Here is a 14863-nt window from a genome sequence, read left to right on the forward strand (position 1 = left end):
GAACAAAATTAACCAAATTAAAAGTGTGTATGTTAAGACAAAGAAGTGTTAATCGTGTTAAGACAAGGGTCATCTCTTTTCCAGTTGAATTATTCTTAAAAGCATTGCTTTTAATCAGCTTGTTTCATTTGAATATGTTGTATTTTGTGTCTTACTTTGAATTGATGTGCTTTAAATGTTTTGATTCCAGCTACCTGGATGAGTTCTTAACACGAAACGGTCCTCTTTCCGTTAAAAATGTGAGACTCATCAGAGAATTGGAGACTTTTCCTACCGAGGCTAACGTGGTGATAGCCAGGTACGGTGGCATCGCAGAGTTTTTAAAAAATGACATCGAGTACAGATTTGGTATCGTCGACGACTTTTTCATATGCTCGAGGAACGACTTGGCCGATGCTTACAAATTGAGCAGGAGCTCTGGTGTGGTTGGAGCTGATAATGCTGATTTACTTGAAGAATATGCAGATCACACTTCAAGCTTAAATGGAAGTTTTAGCCACATAGTTCCCACTCTGAATCCTGATGCCAAAGAATACAGGCCATCTTCCGTCGCTTCGAGCTCTACGAATTCTTACACATCTCTGCCCGAGGAGATTCCTCCCGATTCTAAAACCGAAAAAGCAACACGCCCTCTCTCCTCCTCCCTCATGTCGACCATATCGAAACTGCGGCAGCCGATTGCTGTGGACGACGAAGGCGCCAATAACTTCTTGCAAGACCATACGGGTGGCAAGTCGCAGAAGGAAAGCGTCAAGACTTTGGCTGAGAATTGCATCGGTGCCTTGAAGCTTTATTTCAGTGACGAAATGGAATCTCAACGTGCTTATATTGACTCTTGTATTAAACCTTATAGGATTGCTAATGCAGTGGACAAAAGCAGCAAAGCTCTACAGACTGAGGCAATAGTGGTAAGTATCTTATGCTGTTGCAGTTTCTCTCGCAGTGGCCTTTTTGCCATACAAAATAGAAGAAACTTTTAAACAGGGTTGCCACTCCTCGGGGAGATTAGGGAAAATACAGGGAATTTAAAAAATCACCTAAAATAACAGAGAAAATGCAGGAAATTGCGAATTTTGTTTAAAAACCAGGGCTCGAAAAACCGCCTGTCCTCGGCGGTCAAAAATTCCCCGCGGACAACGAATTTCTCGAATCCAGCGTCCGCGCGGACGGCCATTTTCCCCTTAATGTTCATGATACGTTTTCAATTTTTTTTTATCTTACAAGAGTCTAGCGCCTCACTTCTAAAATTACCCTCTAATCTCGAAATACAGCAACATACTGCTCATGGTGGAATGGAAGTTTTCTCTGTCTGGGAGTACTGCAGCGGTTGAAAGGGGCTTTTCAGCAATGAACTTACAAAAAAAAACACATTACGTACTGGTCTTAAACAAGAAGCGTTAAACGCAATTATGAACATCCACCTAAAAGAAAAAACCCTTTCAGATTTCTGTGCAGAAACCTCTGTAAATCATTGGCTTGATTGTGGAACTGGCAAACGTCATATTTGATTCATTTAAAAAAGGCAGTACCATCGGATAAATTGACGGATAACTTAACCTTTGTTATTTAAATTATTTCATCAAAGAAATAAATTATTTCATCAAAGAAATAAATTATTTTATAAAAGAAATACTAGGTTCCTGTTAGTAACCTAGTATTCCTTTTATTACTGTATAATGCAATCCTGGTATGTGTAATCCTAGTAACTACTAATTCATTGTGCAATTTATATAAATGTTTGTAATAAATGAGAGAAAATTATATTTTTATTTATTTAGAAGCGACGGGTTAGTTTCAAAGGAGGACGGGTACATTGTTGGACAAGCCATCCTCAGGGACGGGTAAAATTTCTGAGTGTTTTCGAGCCCTGTTAAAAACTTAGTTGACTAAAATCATATTGTTGCATTGAAATTTCCTAATTTTTATTGTATAGAAAAAATACAAGTATAAGCATTAAGTGAAATTATTAGGGTGATGGTTCAGTGGTTAAAAGTAGTAAATTGCTTAAAACTTGAGTTTGATCCTCCACCAGGGTTGCCACTCTACCGGGAATTAAAAAATCACCTAAAATACAGGGAATTTTGATCTTTTTTTCTTTACAAACTGAGAAAATACAGGGAATTTTGTTTCCTATTTTTGTCTTTTAAAAATTAGTGACCGCTCTAAGTGCAAATGTATAGAATATTTAAGGATCATATTTCAGCTATATTAAACTTACTATAGCATTATTTGTTTTAAGTATGTTCAGTTTTTTTCTTTTTTTAAGCAGTTGTAACTAGTATAGTTAGTCAAATACGGCTCAGACAAGAGCACAGTGATTGTGTTTTTCCTTTTAATGTATTGTGTATAATACAGGGCTGATTGTGCTCCAGAAAAAATCCGGATTTCCGGATTTTTCGCAATGGTGATCCGGAAGTTTCCGGAGATCGAAGGTCCAAACGTTTCAAAAAATCATTGATCACAGAAGTTTCCGGAAATCAAATTTTCAAAAGTAGAACTTAAAAACACAGTTTATTTTATTTGTTTGTAAGGGAGAGCCAGAGAGATACTTTATAAGCTTACATTCATGATTAATATTCATTCTTTATCAGTAAATAGTTGTTCTAATCATAAACTCAAGAAAGAAAGACATATTTGTAAATTTATAATTACTTCTGCAGGTATAGTAATAGGTATGTGTAAAATTTTAAATATATTTTAAGTAAACTAAGAAATATCAAGAAAAATTTAAAAAAAACCTGGTTTAAATTTTTTTCTAATTTTTGAATTTAAACTTTTTTTTTTTTTAACTCAAGAAATTTTCTGGAATTTTGACTTGGGCTCACAATCACCCCTGATAATATGTACAATTAAAACACAGGAAATTTTTTTTTCCAGATTTGAATGGTAACCCTGATAAATATCTTATATTAAAACAGTTTTTAGACTATTTATGGTTAAAAATAGCATTAATTTTCTTGCCATTTAAAATTATTTTTAAATAAGCAAAACCTAATAATATTTTTAATATTTAATACATAATTCCTTTGGTAATCTGTCAGATGATAATACAGGGCTGCCACTCAACAGGGAGAGTAGTAAAAACCTGGAAAAATACAGAGAATTAAAAAATCACCTAAAATAACAGGGACAGTGCAGGGAATTTTGAGTTTTTCTATACCAACTGGGAAAATAGAAGGAATTTTGTTTTTTATTTTCGTCTTTTAAAGAAAGGTGACCAATCAAAGTGCAATCTGCAGAATATTTAAGGATGATATTTCACCCATATCAGGGTTGCCACTCCAGGGAAAACCTGGAAAATACGGGAAATTTAAAAATCGCCTGAAATAATTGGGGAAAATGTTGGGAATTTTGAGTTTTTCTTTAGAAACTGAAAAAAATACAGGGAATTTTATTTCTTATTTTTGTCTTTTAAAAAGTGGTGACCACTCAAAGCGTAATCTATGGCATATTTAACCATGATATTTCAGCTATACTAAACTATTTCAGCTATACTAAACTATTTCATTTACTATAGCATTATTTAAGTATGTTCAGCTGTTCCTTTTTTCTCTCTAGGTTTTTTCAGCAATTATAACTAGAATAGTTAGCCCAATATAAAACTGACACAGGAGCACATTAATTGTATTTCCTCTTAATATATTGTGTATAGTATGTATAGGGGAAACACTGGAAATTTTTTTTCCCAGATTTGAGTGGTTACTCTGTGATGATTGGTTGTAAAATTTTTGTATTAATTAAGTGGAGATGAACTAAATTTTTGTTTCAATCAGTTTGGCATTCACATTGTTTTGCTTTCTGTGTCATTAGTAAAAATCGTGTAAAATAATCATATATCAAGTTGTGAGGATGCTTGTACTTCCAAATTAGTTCAAAATTTTCAAGTTTTGAAGCATTTTAGACACCTTATTTCCGATAAGAAAAATAGTTTCTGGGTTTTATTATCCCCATCATGCTTGAATCTACCATTGTTCTCTTTAACTTTGTAGAAGATATGAAGATCCCAAAATCATTACGAAATCAGTTCCTTTCTTATAATTTATCTTCTGCTGTAGTTTTTTTTTTCTTGGGCGGGGAAGTTTAAATTAAAGATGAAATCTACAAATTATAAATTAAGTAAAAAGTTTTTAAAAAAATATTAAAGAATCGGTTATTAATCTCAGATTTTAACTATAAAAAAATCTTTTTGACTAAGAGATCTATCTTACATGACATGTTAAAGTCTTCTAGATTTGGAATTATTTTCTTTCTAATAAAACTAATTACTACTTTCAGGAACTCACACGTACAATACTAAAAGGTTGAGAAAGCACTGAACTAATAAAAAACACTTTAATTAAAATCAAAACCTGTTTGAGTCTCTAACGCAAAAAATAATTTTCCTTCGATGAAAGGGTTTCTAACCAGGAAGTGAGGCCGCACTATGCTTATTGAAGGTGGTAGCAACGGTGAAAAATTTGATTCTTTTCTGATTCTTCCTTCTCATTCCAATAATAGGCAAAATAACAAAATTCTCAGCGCCATCTGTTTAATGAATCAAGCTCCAAAAGTGACTGACGCTGATTAAGTGTGAATACTCGAACCTACTCATAAGTATTATGAACCATGTGCTCATTTCATGTGGTGCAACATGTTAATGGAAAAAAAAGAATTAAAACTATTAAATTGCATTAAAATTAATTCAAGCAAGTCCAACCCACCTCTCCCTATAACATTTTCTCATCATCATCATAGTTGGCCAGACAGCTCAGTGTCAGCCAATGCCTTCTTCTGAAAATTTCTCCATAACGACTTCCTATTTTTCTTTGAACTCCAATTCTTTTCATGTCATTTCCAATGCAGTTAGAAGCCGTTGTGGCTCAGGGGATAGAGCGTTCGCCTTCCAATGTGGTGAACTAGGTTCTAATCCCAGCAATGACTGGTTGATTTGAAATCCGCATACGGCTTGCACTGACCTAAATGCTGATGAAATATAATCTCAGTGGTAGGCTGATCATGGGTTTGAGTCTCCCTGTCGTCAGGTTAACTGTTGGAGGTCCTAGTGGTTTTCCTCTCCGTGTAACGCAAGAAATATGAGTTAGTTCCATCAAAAAGTCCTCCACGAAGGCAAATTTCTCCTAATACTTGATCCAAAAGTTCCCTTATCCTCTGGATTGGGCTCAAAATTATAAGGCAGCAGAGTGGAACATTAGTAGGCATAAACCCATACTTGGGACGGCTGTTCAAACGCCGGTTATAAAATAAAATGAAAATAAATAAAATCTCATTTTCTCTTAGTTTAAGTAAAATGATCTTAATCTAATAAACAATTCAATAATCACTGAATTTTTAAAATTTTGAATTATGGGGTTGTTTAAAATTTTAAAAAATAAACCAAATTAAAATTTTAAACTAAATATTTAATTTAACAGAAGTTGTAAAACTAGTAATAGTCGTAAATAGTCACTATGTGAAATCGCTAAATATGTTTCTAATTATGTTTTAAAATTTAATTTACTTTATTTAGTACAGAATATTTTATTTAATACTCTGGATTTTTCGCTAACTGCAATCTTGAAGTTACCGGAAATCCAAGGTCTAGGAGTTTCAAGAAATCATCGATCACATTTATGTCTACAAATTCCTGTATATTTTATTTAAAAATATTCAAACTAGAATTTATTTTTGGCATCTCTTTCATTCGTAAGTATTTTTTCTTTTAGAATAATGAATGTGATTAGACATAAAAATAAACTTAATAATTATTCATTTAAATTACGCTGCATATAATTTATTTAGGATTTCATGTTTTTAAAAATATCAATGTGATTTTAATTTCTGAAGACATTAATTTTTTGAAATACATGGTAATGATTTTACTCAAGAAATTTTCATGATTTTTTAGTTGGGCTCACAATCACCCCTTTTAATGTAATAATTCCCTTAAATAGTAATTTTTTATTTTAACTTAATTTGTAGTTTATGTTTCGTTCGGAACTCATGTTTCTGATGTTTCATATTTTAATGCAAAATTCAGTTTTTTTCTAACATGTCTGATACTATTCATATGATTATATAAACTTATGTATTGCCTTTAATTTCCTTCCTAGGTAAAAACTGAATCAAAAGGTACCTGGAAAACAGATGATGAGTTGAATGATTTGAAGAAAAGAGTTCATCAATTAACTGAAGAGAAAAAAGAATTAGAAGTTGAAAAAACTTTAATTGAAACAAAATTATCTACAGAAATGGATACTGCAGCCAAATGTAATAAAAAATCATTAGTAGAAATTGAATACTTGAAGAAAGAATTGGTAGACTCCAATCTACTTTTACAGGTATACTTTAATAAAAAGTTTAGCAATTCGTGCGAGGAATGTTTAAAGCAGTTTCTTTCAGTATCTCTAAATTGTTGTGTTTGTATAATATGTAAAAGGAAATCTAGAAATCAATTACTTGTTTCATATTTTTAAGAATAAGGAACCTTTACAAAAAAAAAAGTCACTGTCCCGCAGTGGATTGATGGCAAAGACACGGTACGGTGCCCACTAGAATGTGGAAGTCGAGCATCACTGGTAAGCGGGTGGGTGACCACTTTGATCAGCTTGCCTAGATACCGAGGGTGTGCGGTATCAGTCCTCCTTAAACTGTTCGGCCGTCAACTCCTCAGCTTCACACATAGGTCCTCGGGCTACCAAAGCTGGGAAACTATCCCCTGTGCAGAGGATCAAAATTGTGATGGCGTGTCTTCGGGTCATGCTCAGGGGTGTTTCCCAGACCATCGCCAATAGCCCATTGTGCACCTCTAGTGCGACATAAATGACTACCTGCCTTAAAACAATCAATTAATTCTTAAATGTATTTAATTTTTCTCTTTTTGGTAATTTGAATATGCGATTGAGTGACACGTTTTTACTCAATTTAATCATTGAAACTTTCAATGCTGTTGCATTTGATGAAATGCGTGTTTTAATATCGGAATTTCACATTTTATTTGTGATTGGCTTCAGTCGGGAGATGGATTTCTTTGAGTGAATACCCTTCCTGAAAGGAGTTCAGTATTAGTGTCAGTACTGACCAGTACCGAGTAAAGTTGTCTGGCCTAAGTTTGATTGTTTATATTATGACTTTCTATTTTTGAATCAAAGTTAAATTTTAGTGTTAGTTCATAGAAACCAAACCACAGTTATCATAGGTGTGTTGTTCATGTCGGCAGGCAATTACCACAAATATGATTTGACATCAGGGTTGGGTTTTTGACATGACAGTGGTAAAAACAATGTTTTTACCAGTAAAAATCGTCAAAAACCTACTGTTTTCTTTAATTTATGGCATATAGTGGACAATATATTATTTTCACATAATTGCCTTTATAAATGAATGTTGTAAATGATTGCTATTTATTTTGAAACTATATACATGTATTTTTGTAGAAGGATATACATTCATTCAAAAATATTGTAATATACTTATCGAAAATAGTGATACTTACTTTTATCATTATAGCTTGATTTGCAATGGATTCAAAATTTTGCATTTCTTAATTGTTAGAAATAAACAAACAAACAAAAAAGCTTGGAACTATTAATAAATTCAGGAACTAAAAAGAATTTAAAATTTGGCATTTCTTAAATATTAGAAATAAGCTAAACAAAACTTTCAAAACTTGAAACTACTAACGAACTCTAAGTTAGGAATTGCTGCTATTTTGTCAAGTTAAAAACTTTTATTCAGTTGAAGAAGCGCATTAAACAAAACTTAATTACAAACAAAATTACATGTTCCGTAGTCAGAGTCACTGTGCCGAAGCATACGATAGCAAGTGACTAATTTTGTGCATTTTTCATTGCTTGGAAATGTTGAAAATTTTGTTTAGCATCCTAATATTTTACTTCAATTAGTATGCTTTGATATAATCATGTTGGGAAAATGCAAGAATTTGTTCTTAAATATCTTTTAACAACTTTTTTTCTAAATTTATTGGCCAAAAAGGAATTAATTTTAAATTATAAGCAGTTAAACTCAAATAAAAATACAGTTTTACCAAAACTATGGGTTTTTGACGTGACGGTAAAAACCGTCATGCATCAAAAACTTGCCAACCCTGTTTGACATCAGTGGTTTATGTCACAAAAATAAAAAATTATAACTATGAGATAAATAATAATTATGAGACATAGTGCATTTTTCGCCTGTGCTAGTGGTTAAAGTATAAATGCCAACTGTATTTTCCTTTCTGCTGGTTTGATAAAAATTCTCCTAGTTTTTGTACATTTTAGAAAATTTCCTAAAATTTAGTAAGTCTCTTAAAAAATCCCTATTGCAAATAGAATTTGCGCACAGATTATTGCTTGCTTGAATATTAAAATAAGTATTATGTATAATAAAGCTAGCCTCATTTTTATGGATCAGTTTAAAATTTTTTGTCCTAAAAGTTTTAACTTATTTTTATTCAGAAATCCCTTTTTAAATTAATTTTTTTAAAAACTTTTTAACTGTCTTTGATGAATTTGCCTATTGCTATTCAAAATTATGCTCAAACATAATACATAACATTTCAAGTTCATTTAATATCCGTCATAACTTGAAAATATTGCAGTTTTTCTATTTTGATGACTATAAAATTCCCTATGCATAAAATATTTAGTACATTGTGCTACAATTATCATGAAATTTATGTTATTTCGTAAAATCTATTGCATGTTTTTCCCATTCATGTTTGCAGCTATGTTAAAGTATACTTTTTTCTGTGTAATTCAGTGTATTTGTTTAATATGTAAAGATTTAATAGACAAATTTAAAATTTTGAACTGTGAGACGATACACAAATTTTACTGAATTTTAGGATTTTTGGTTGATGAAGTACGGTTTCTTTAAAAAAATATTCTAATTCAATTAACACAGAAGTTTTGAAATGCTGAACTGAGGTTTCGTTCTCAAATTTAAGTATATTTTTAAAAAATATGGTTAAATTGCATTCGTTTGAATCAAAAATATCAAATTCTGTTTTTACAAATAAAAAAAAATTAATTAGCAATTTTAAACAAAAGAATTAAATTATCTGAATAATACTTAGTAACAATTGATTCCATTTGTAGTTTCAATGACTAATGACATCTTGAAACAGCTAACAGGAAATTTTATTTAATATATTATTGCTCTTTAATCTTATATACAATTCTTTTGAGTTGTATTTTTTTATCTATTTATTTTTTTTAAGTTCAATATGTACTTTGAAAAATGTTTCTGAAGTTTCAAGTTTTCCTTTTTCCAAAATTGTTGTGGCATGTCTTAAATCTAGGATGTTTTTTTCATCCCCCTAGTCTCTCAAAAATGATACCAAAAGCAAAGAGATGAAATTAGAGAGGGAACATAAAGTTTTAATGGAATCACTGAATGCAGCTACTGAACTGAATTCCCAACAGGAAAAGGAAATTAATATATGGTGCTCTAAAAATCAAAGGTATTTGCTTTATTACTTGCATATTTGATAGTGATATACAGTAAAACCAAAGAATATACATAAGGGAATAGGTTTCTTAGACACATGTAAATTCACCGCTCAAAGTTCTTGGCAATCCATTAGTCCATAGGACAATAATAATTTATTTTAGTCCACCTTAGTTATAATTAAGGTGGTTAATTAATGACCTTCAAAGTTCCTGGCAATCAATTAGTCCCTAAGACCATTAAAATTTAATTTAGACCACCTTAATTATAATTAAAGTGGTTAATTAAAGGCCTTAAATGGTGGTTAATTAATGGTCTTCAAAGATCTTGGCAATCTATTAGTCCCTAGGACCATTAAAATTAAATTTAGATTATAATAATTATAATACCTTATATAACCTTAATTATAATAATTTATAATTAAGGTTTTTAATTAATAGTTAATGGCCTCTTAATGGTAGTTAATTAATGGACTTTAAAGTTCTTTGCAATTCATTAGTTCCAGGACCATTAAAATTTAATATAGACCACCTTAATTATAATAAGGTGGTTAATTAATGGCCTTCAAAGTTCTTGGCAATCTATTTGTCCCTAGGACCATTGAAATTTAATTTTGACCACCTTAATTATAATCAGTTATAATTAATGGTGGTGGCTTTAATTATAATCAAAATAATTATGAGTATTCCCCGGCACCAGAACTAATATCAATTAGATATGTTTTTTTCTTTCAAATTTCCTGTTTTGCACTGTTATTATCACTAAATTGCATCAACTACATATTTGATCATAATTGTAAGCAATACACATTCTTAGGGCTGTAATTTTTCATTTTATTAAATTTAATAACTTATTTTAATATAAAATCTTAAAGTGATATCTGAGGAAACCAGTGAAAATGTGTTCAGACTATGATAGTGATCAGCTGACCAGTAACTAAATTTTTTTAATTTAAGGGTAAACCTGAGGATTATGATACTGGTATGGTACTATAGATATTTCTTTGGAATTCTTATATCATCTACGTCAATTATATAGGTTGGCATATTTTGAGATGGAATAATTCAGCAGTGTGTACAACTATGGTACAGGTGGGAAGCAGTGTGTACAACTATCAACAACCAATTTAGGCTGGGTAGCATCTGACTAACACTTTACCGAAACTTGTGTGTGTGGTAAATTTGTGTCTATTGCAGGACGAACACGGAAAATGGAAATCTGGGAGAATAGAAAAAAGTTAGGGAGTTTTATCAATTTGGGAAAATTGTGAAATGGAATTGAAATATGCAAAAAGGCATAGAAAATTAGTAAATCTGAGTTTAAGAGGATTGCCACTCCAAGTGGAGAACATAGAAAATACAAGGAATTTAAAAATCACCTAAAAATAACAGAGAATTTTGAGTTTTTCTTTAAAAACTGGGAAAATACATGGAATTTTGTTTTTTATTTCAGTCTTTAAAGAATGGTGACTTTTCAAAAGTCAATCTATGGGATATTTAAAGAAGATATTTCTGCTTTACTACAATATAGCATTTACTCAGCAATCTTATGTATTTTATGAAGTAGTGCATTGTTTGTTTTAAGTAGGTTAAGCTGATCCTTATTTCTTTAGTTTTTCCAGCAATTATAGCTAGTATAGATGCCCTAATAAAACTCAGTCAAGAGCACAGTGATTGTGTGTTTACTCTTAATGTATTGTGTATACAGGGAAAACACAGGGAATTTTTTTTTCTAGATTTGTGTGGCAACCCTGTTTTTGTATAAATTAAATTTGATTCTTAATCACATGTGAGATTTGTAAATGGCAATTGGACTCATGTGACTATAGATGAACTATTCTACACTGAGTTTTTAAATTTCTTGGAGAAAATATTGCTTTCTATTTGCATATTAAAACGTCTGCAAAGTAAAGTTTTGTTTCTTTCTAAATGTAATATTTTGCATATTTTCTAAAATAAATTTTAAAAACTAAGCGAGTTCCATTATTTATTGAATGCGAATATTTTTGAATATTAATTATAGTATTATCCAGCTTTCTTTAACTAAATATTTTCTCTAGTTTGCAGGAAAAGGTAAAGAAAATGGAAGGATGTATTGAAGACTTTCAAAATGAAACAAGTTCATTAAAGTAATATATTTTTACATATATTTTTGCATTTTAAGATCCAATATTCCGATTCATATTTTCTCGATTTTTATTATGCTTCTTTTTAGAGGTCCTTAATTTTTTTTTAAAAATTCTTTAAAGTCCTCAATTTTTGCTTTGATAAATGAGTGGAAACCGTCTATTATTTAATTGGTTAAATTTATTTCTTACAATCTTCTTCCTTAAACAATCATAAGATTTCAAAACCTCAATTTTTGTTTTTGATCAAACTTTGTCGATCAATTTCCTTAAAAAATTCATATTTAATTTTTTACATTAATTTATCCTATCTTAATTTGTTAATGTTTTTAAGATAAATTTGTGACGCATCCCTTTAAATTTTAAAATTTTCAATCTTAGGAATTTAACATCCTTCACTTTTTTTTCAATTATTGTCCCCTTGTCACTCGAAAAACTTTTGAGATAGTATAATTAATTATTTTTATTTATCTCAATTAGGAAGTCATTGGATCAACAATTGGAAAAGTATAATTCAAGTATTAGGAATGCAGAGAATGAAAAAATACAGTTGATGAAAAGAGCAAAATTAGCTGAGGTACAAAAATTCATTTTTTTTTTCTTCGTGTATTACAGGGTGCATAGCGTTTTTAAAAAGTGCTTAAAGATGCTTATTTATGATTTGCATTTAAAGGTGCGTTTTTAATTCAGGATGTGTAAAAAGTGCTTAATTTTCTATATTTTAAAAAGAGATTGATTTTTCTTTTGCCCCTGTCGATTGTCGTTATAAATTACAAAAAAAAGCATGATGAGCAATTTTCTTTGCAATATTTATCAGAAACTAGTTATTTTATCATGACTATGTAAAGTTTTTGAAAATGTTTTGGAATTTTATTGATTTTGTGTTTATAAATGATAGAAAAAAATAATGTTTATTGCTGCACAGATCCTAATTATGATTTTTTTTTTTTTCGAAAGTGATTAACAATATTTTTTGAGTGCTTGAAAAATACTTAAAAGGTGCTTATTTTTTTTTTGTTGAAAAATCTGGCTATGCGCCCTGAATTATTTCTCTACAAAACATCACAATAGATGTGTTTAAATATTTTCGTTTTTTTTAATTTTTATGCTAAATTTCAAATTTTTGTTTGAAATTGATAACTTAAAATAAAATAAATAATTATATAATAAATGGGAAAACAAAAACAAGTCATTTTCTTTCATCAAAAGGAGTAAGACGAAAATTCTAAGATGCGGGAATAAAAAGGAAACATTTGTTTTGAAAAACCAGCAAAGTAATTATAAATATATATATATATATATATATATATATATATATATATATATATATATATATATATATATATATATATATATATATATATATATATATATAATAAAATCAATTTTAAATAAAGATGAATTGATTATACCACCTGGTGATGCTATCAAAATTAAAATTCAGAAATCTTATTTTTAATCACAAAAATATTGACATTTTTTTTATTGAGTATAATTGCTACTTTCTTTGATAGTTTCCTGAATATAATATTATAAATATGCATACATTAACCCAATATCTTTTTTTCATTGGAAAAAAACTGCTGAAAAAATTGCAAAATACAAAATTTTGTGATTTCTATGCTGATCTGTTTAAGAATTATTCGTGAAATTCGATTATTCGAACAATTAGTATGTTACATTACTAATATATTATTCATTTCCGTAATTTTCTCATTTATTTTACATGCTTGAGATCATTAGATCAATATATTAATCAAAGTATAATAACATTTAGTTTCAACAAAAACTAAAAAAATTTATTAAAACCTATATTTTCATATATGAAGGCTTGTTTTTACTCATACTGAGCAATGAAGAGCAGAGTAAATTCTTATAAGAGTTATATTCAACTAAATTTTTTGTGCTGAGATTTGTTGCAACACAAAGTGGATTTTGAACAATGACATATCTATGATATTTTTCAGACCAAAATTTCCGATGTTAAAAGTTTTTGCTCCAAACTTTTTAAAAAAGGTCATCAATTACTGTTTCCTATTGTTCAAAATATCTAATGAGATCACTGTAATTAATTAACAACGTTACAAACTTTTTCTTTCATTTCACTATTTTTTGAAGAAAAAAAAATTTAATAAAAGCGCTTCTCTCCTTTCTAAGCTAAAATCCAGCATCTCTGCTTTTAAATTACATAGAATACATAAGAGATATAGAATATAAAAATGAATACAGTTAAAAATATTAAAGTTTTTTCCTTTTCCTTAAATTTTTGGTCATGGGTTAGTCCCCTTGCCGTCAAGCTAACTGTAGGAGGTTTTCGTGGTCTTCCTCTCCATGTAGCACAAATGCGAGTTAGTTCCATCAAAAAGTCCTCCACGAAAGCAAATTGCTCTCAATACTTGATCCAGGAGTTCTCTTGTCTTCTTAACTGGATTCAAAATTACAAGGCTGCGGAGTTGAGCATTGGTAGTCATAAACCCTTAAAATCAGATCGGCTGTTCAAAGATGGTTATAAAAAATTTTAAAAAATTATTAAAAACATATCTAGACTTTACCTCATTAACAGCTGAGTTTGGTTGTGAGAAGAAAAAAAACATCTTATTATGATAAGCGTGATCATTTATAATCATTTAAAAAAAAACTGACTTGTTTGATGTCTTTCAAAAATACTGTGTAATTGATAAGGTGTTCTAAAAATTAATCTTCTTGATGAATCTTGTGTCTGAATGCATTACAGGTACAATTGCTTTGGTTTAAAAAAGAAATGTTTCTTTCAAAAATTGACAGCAAGTTAAAGGAAGCTAAATCAAGGATGAAAGAAATAGAAGATTTTTTACCCATGCAAGTAATTTTTTAATCTTTTTAATCAGAGGTGATTGTGCTCCGGAAAAAATATGGATTTCTGGATTTTTCCCTAACTGCGCTCCGGAAGTTTCCAGAAATCTTAGGTCCAGAAGTTTTGAGAAATCATCGATCACATTTATGTATAAAATTTCTTGAATATTTTATTTAAAAATATTAGAACTAGGCCATGGCACAGAATAGATCAAGATGGCAAAAACTTATTGGGACGGTCTTGGCCTGTCATAGGCTGTAGTGCCCAAGAAGAAGAATTAGAATTTATACTTGGCGTCTTTCATTTGTAAATATTTTTTCTGGTGGAATGATAAATGTGATGAGAGATAAAAATTAACTTATACATAATCATTCATTTAAATTATGCTGTATATAATTTATTTAGAATTCAATGTTTTTGAAAATATCAATGATTTAAATTTATAAAGACATTATGCGTCTTTAATGATTTTACTC

The 14863-nt window shown here is 29.7% G+C and overlaps 1 protein-coding gene across 1 annotated transcript in view; it reads left to right on the forward strand.

The window, feature by feature from the left end:
* LOC107441387 (uncharacterized) overlaps positions 1 to 14863 on the forward strand; it is a 130662-nt gene that overhangs the window by 89718 nt on the left and 26081 nt on the right. The window contains exons 31-36 of the mRNA XM_071180923.2: positions 191 to 908; positions 6090 to 6317; positions 9303 to 9442; positions 11489 to 11557; positions 12035 to 12131; positions 14289 to 14392. Coding sequence (XP_071037024.2) covers positions 191 to 908; positions 6090 to 6317; positions 9303 to 9442; positions 11489 to 11557; positions 12035 to 12131; positions 14289 to 14392 — 1356 coding nt within the window. The remainder of the gene's footprint in view (positions 1 to 190; positions 909 to 6089; positions 6318 to 9302; positions 9443 to 11488; positions 11558 to 12034; positions 12132 to 14288; positions 14393 to 14863) is intronic.

This window comes from Parasteatoda tepidariorum, chromosome 8, assembly GCF_982258835.1.
Source record: "Parasteatoda tepidariorum strain Cologne lab strain chromosome 8, Ptep-v5.0, whole genome shotgun sequence".
Lineage (NCBI taxonomy): Eukaryota > Metazoa > Arthropoda > Arachnida > Araneae > Theridiidae > Parasteatoda > Parasteatoda tepidariorum.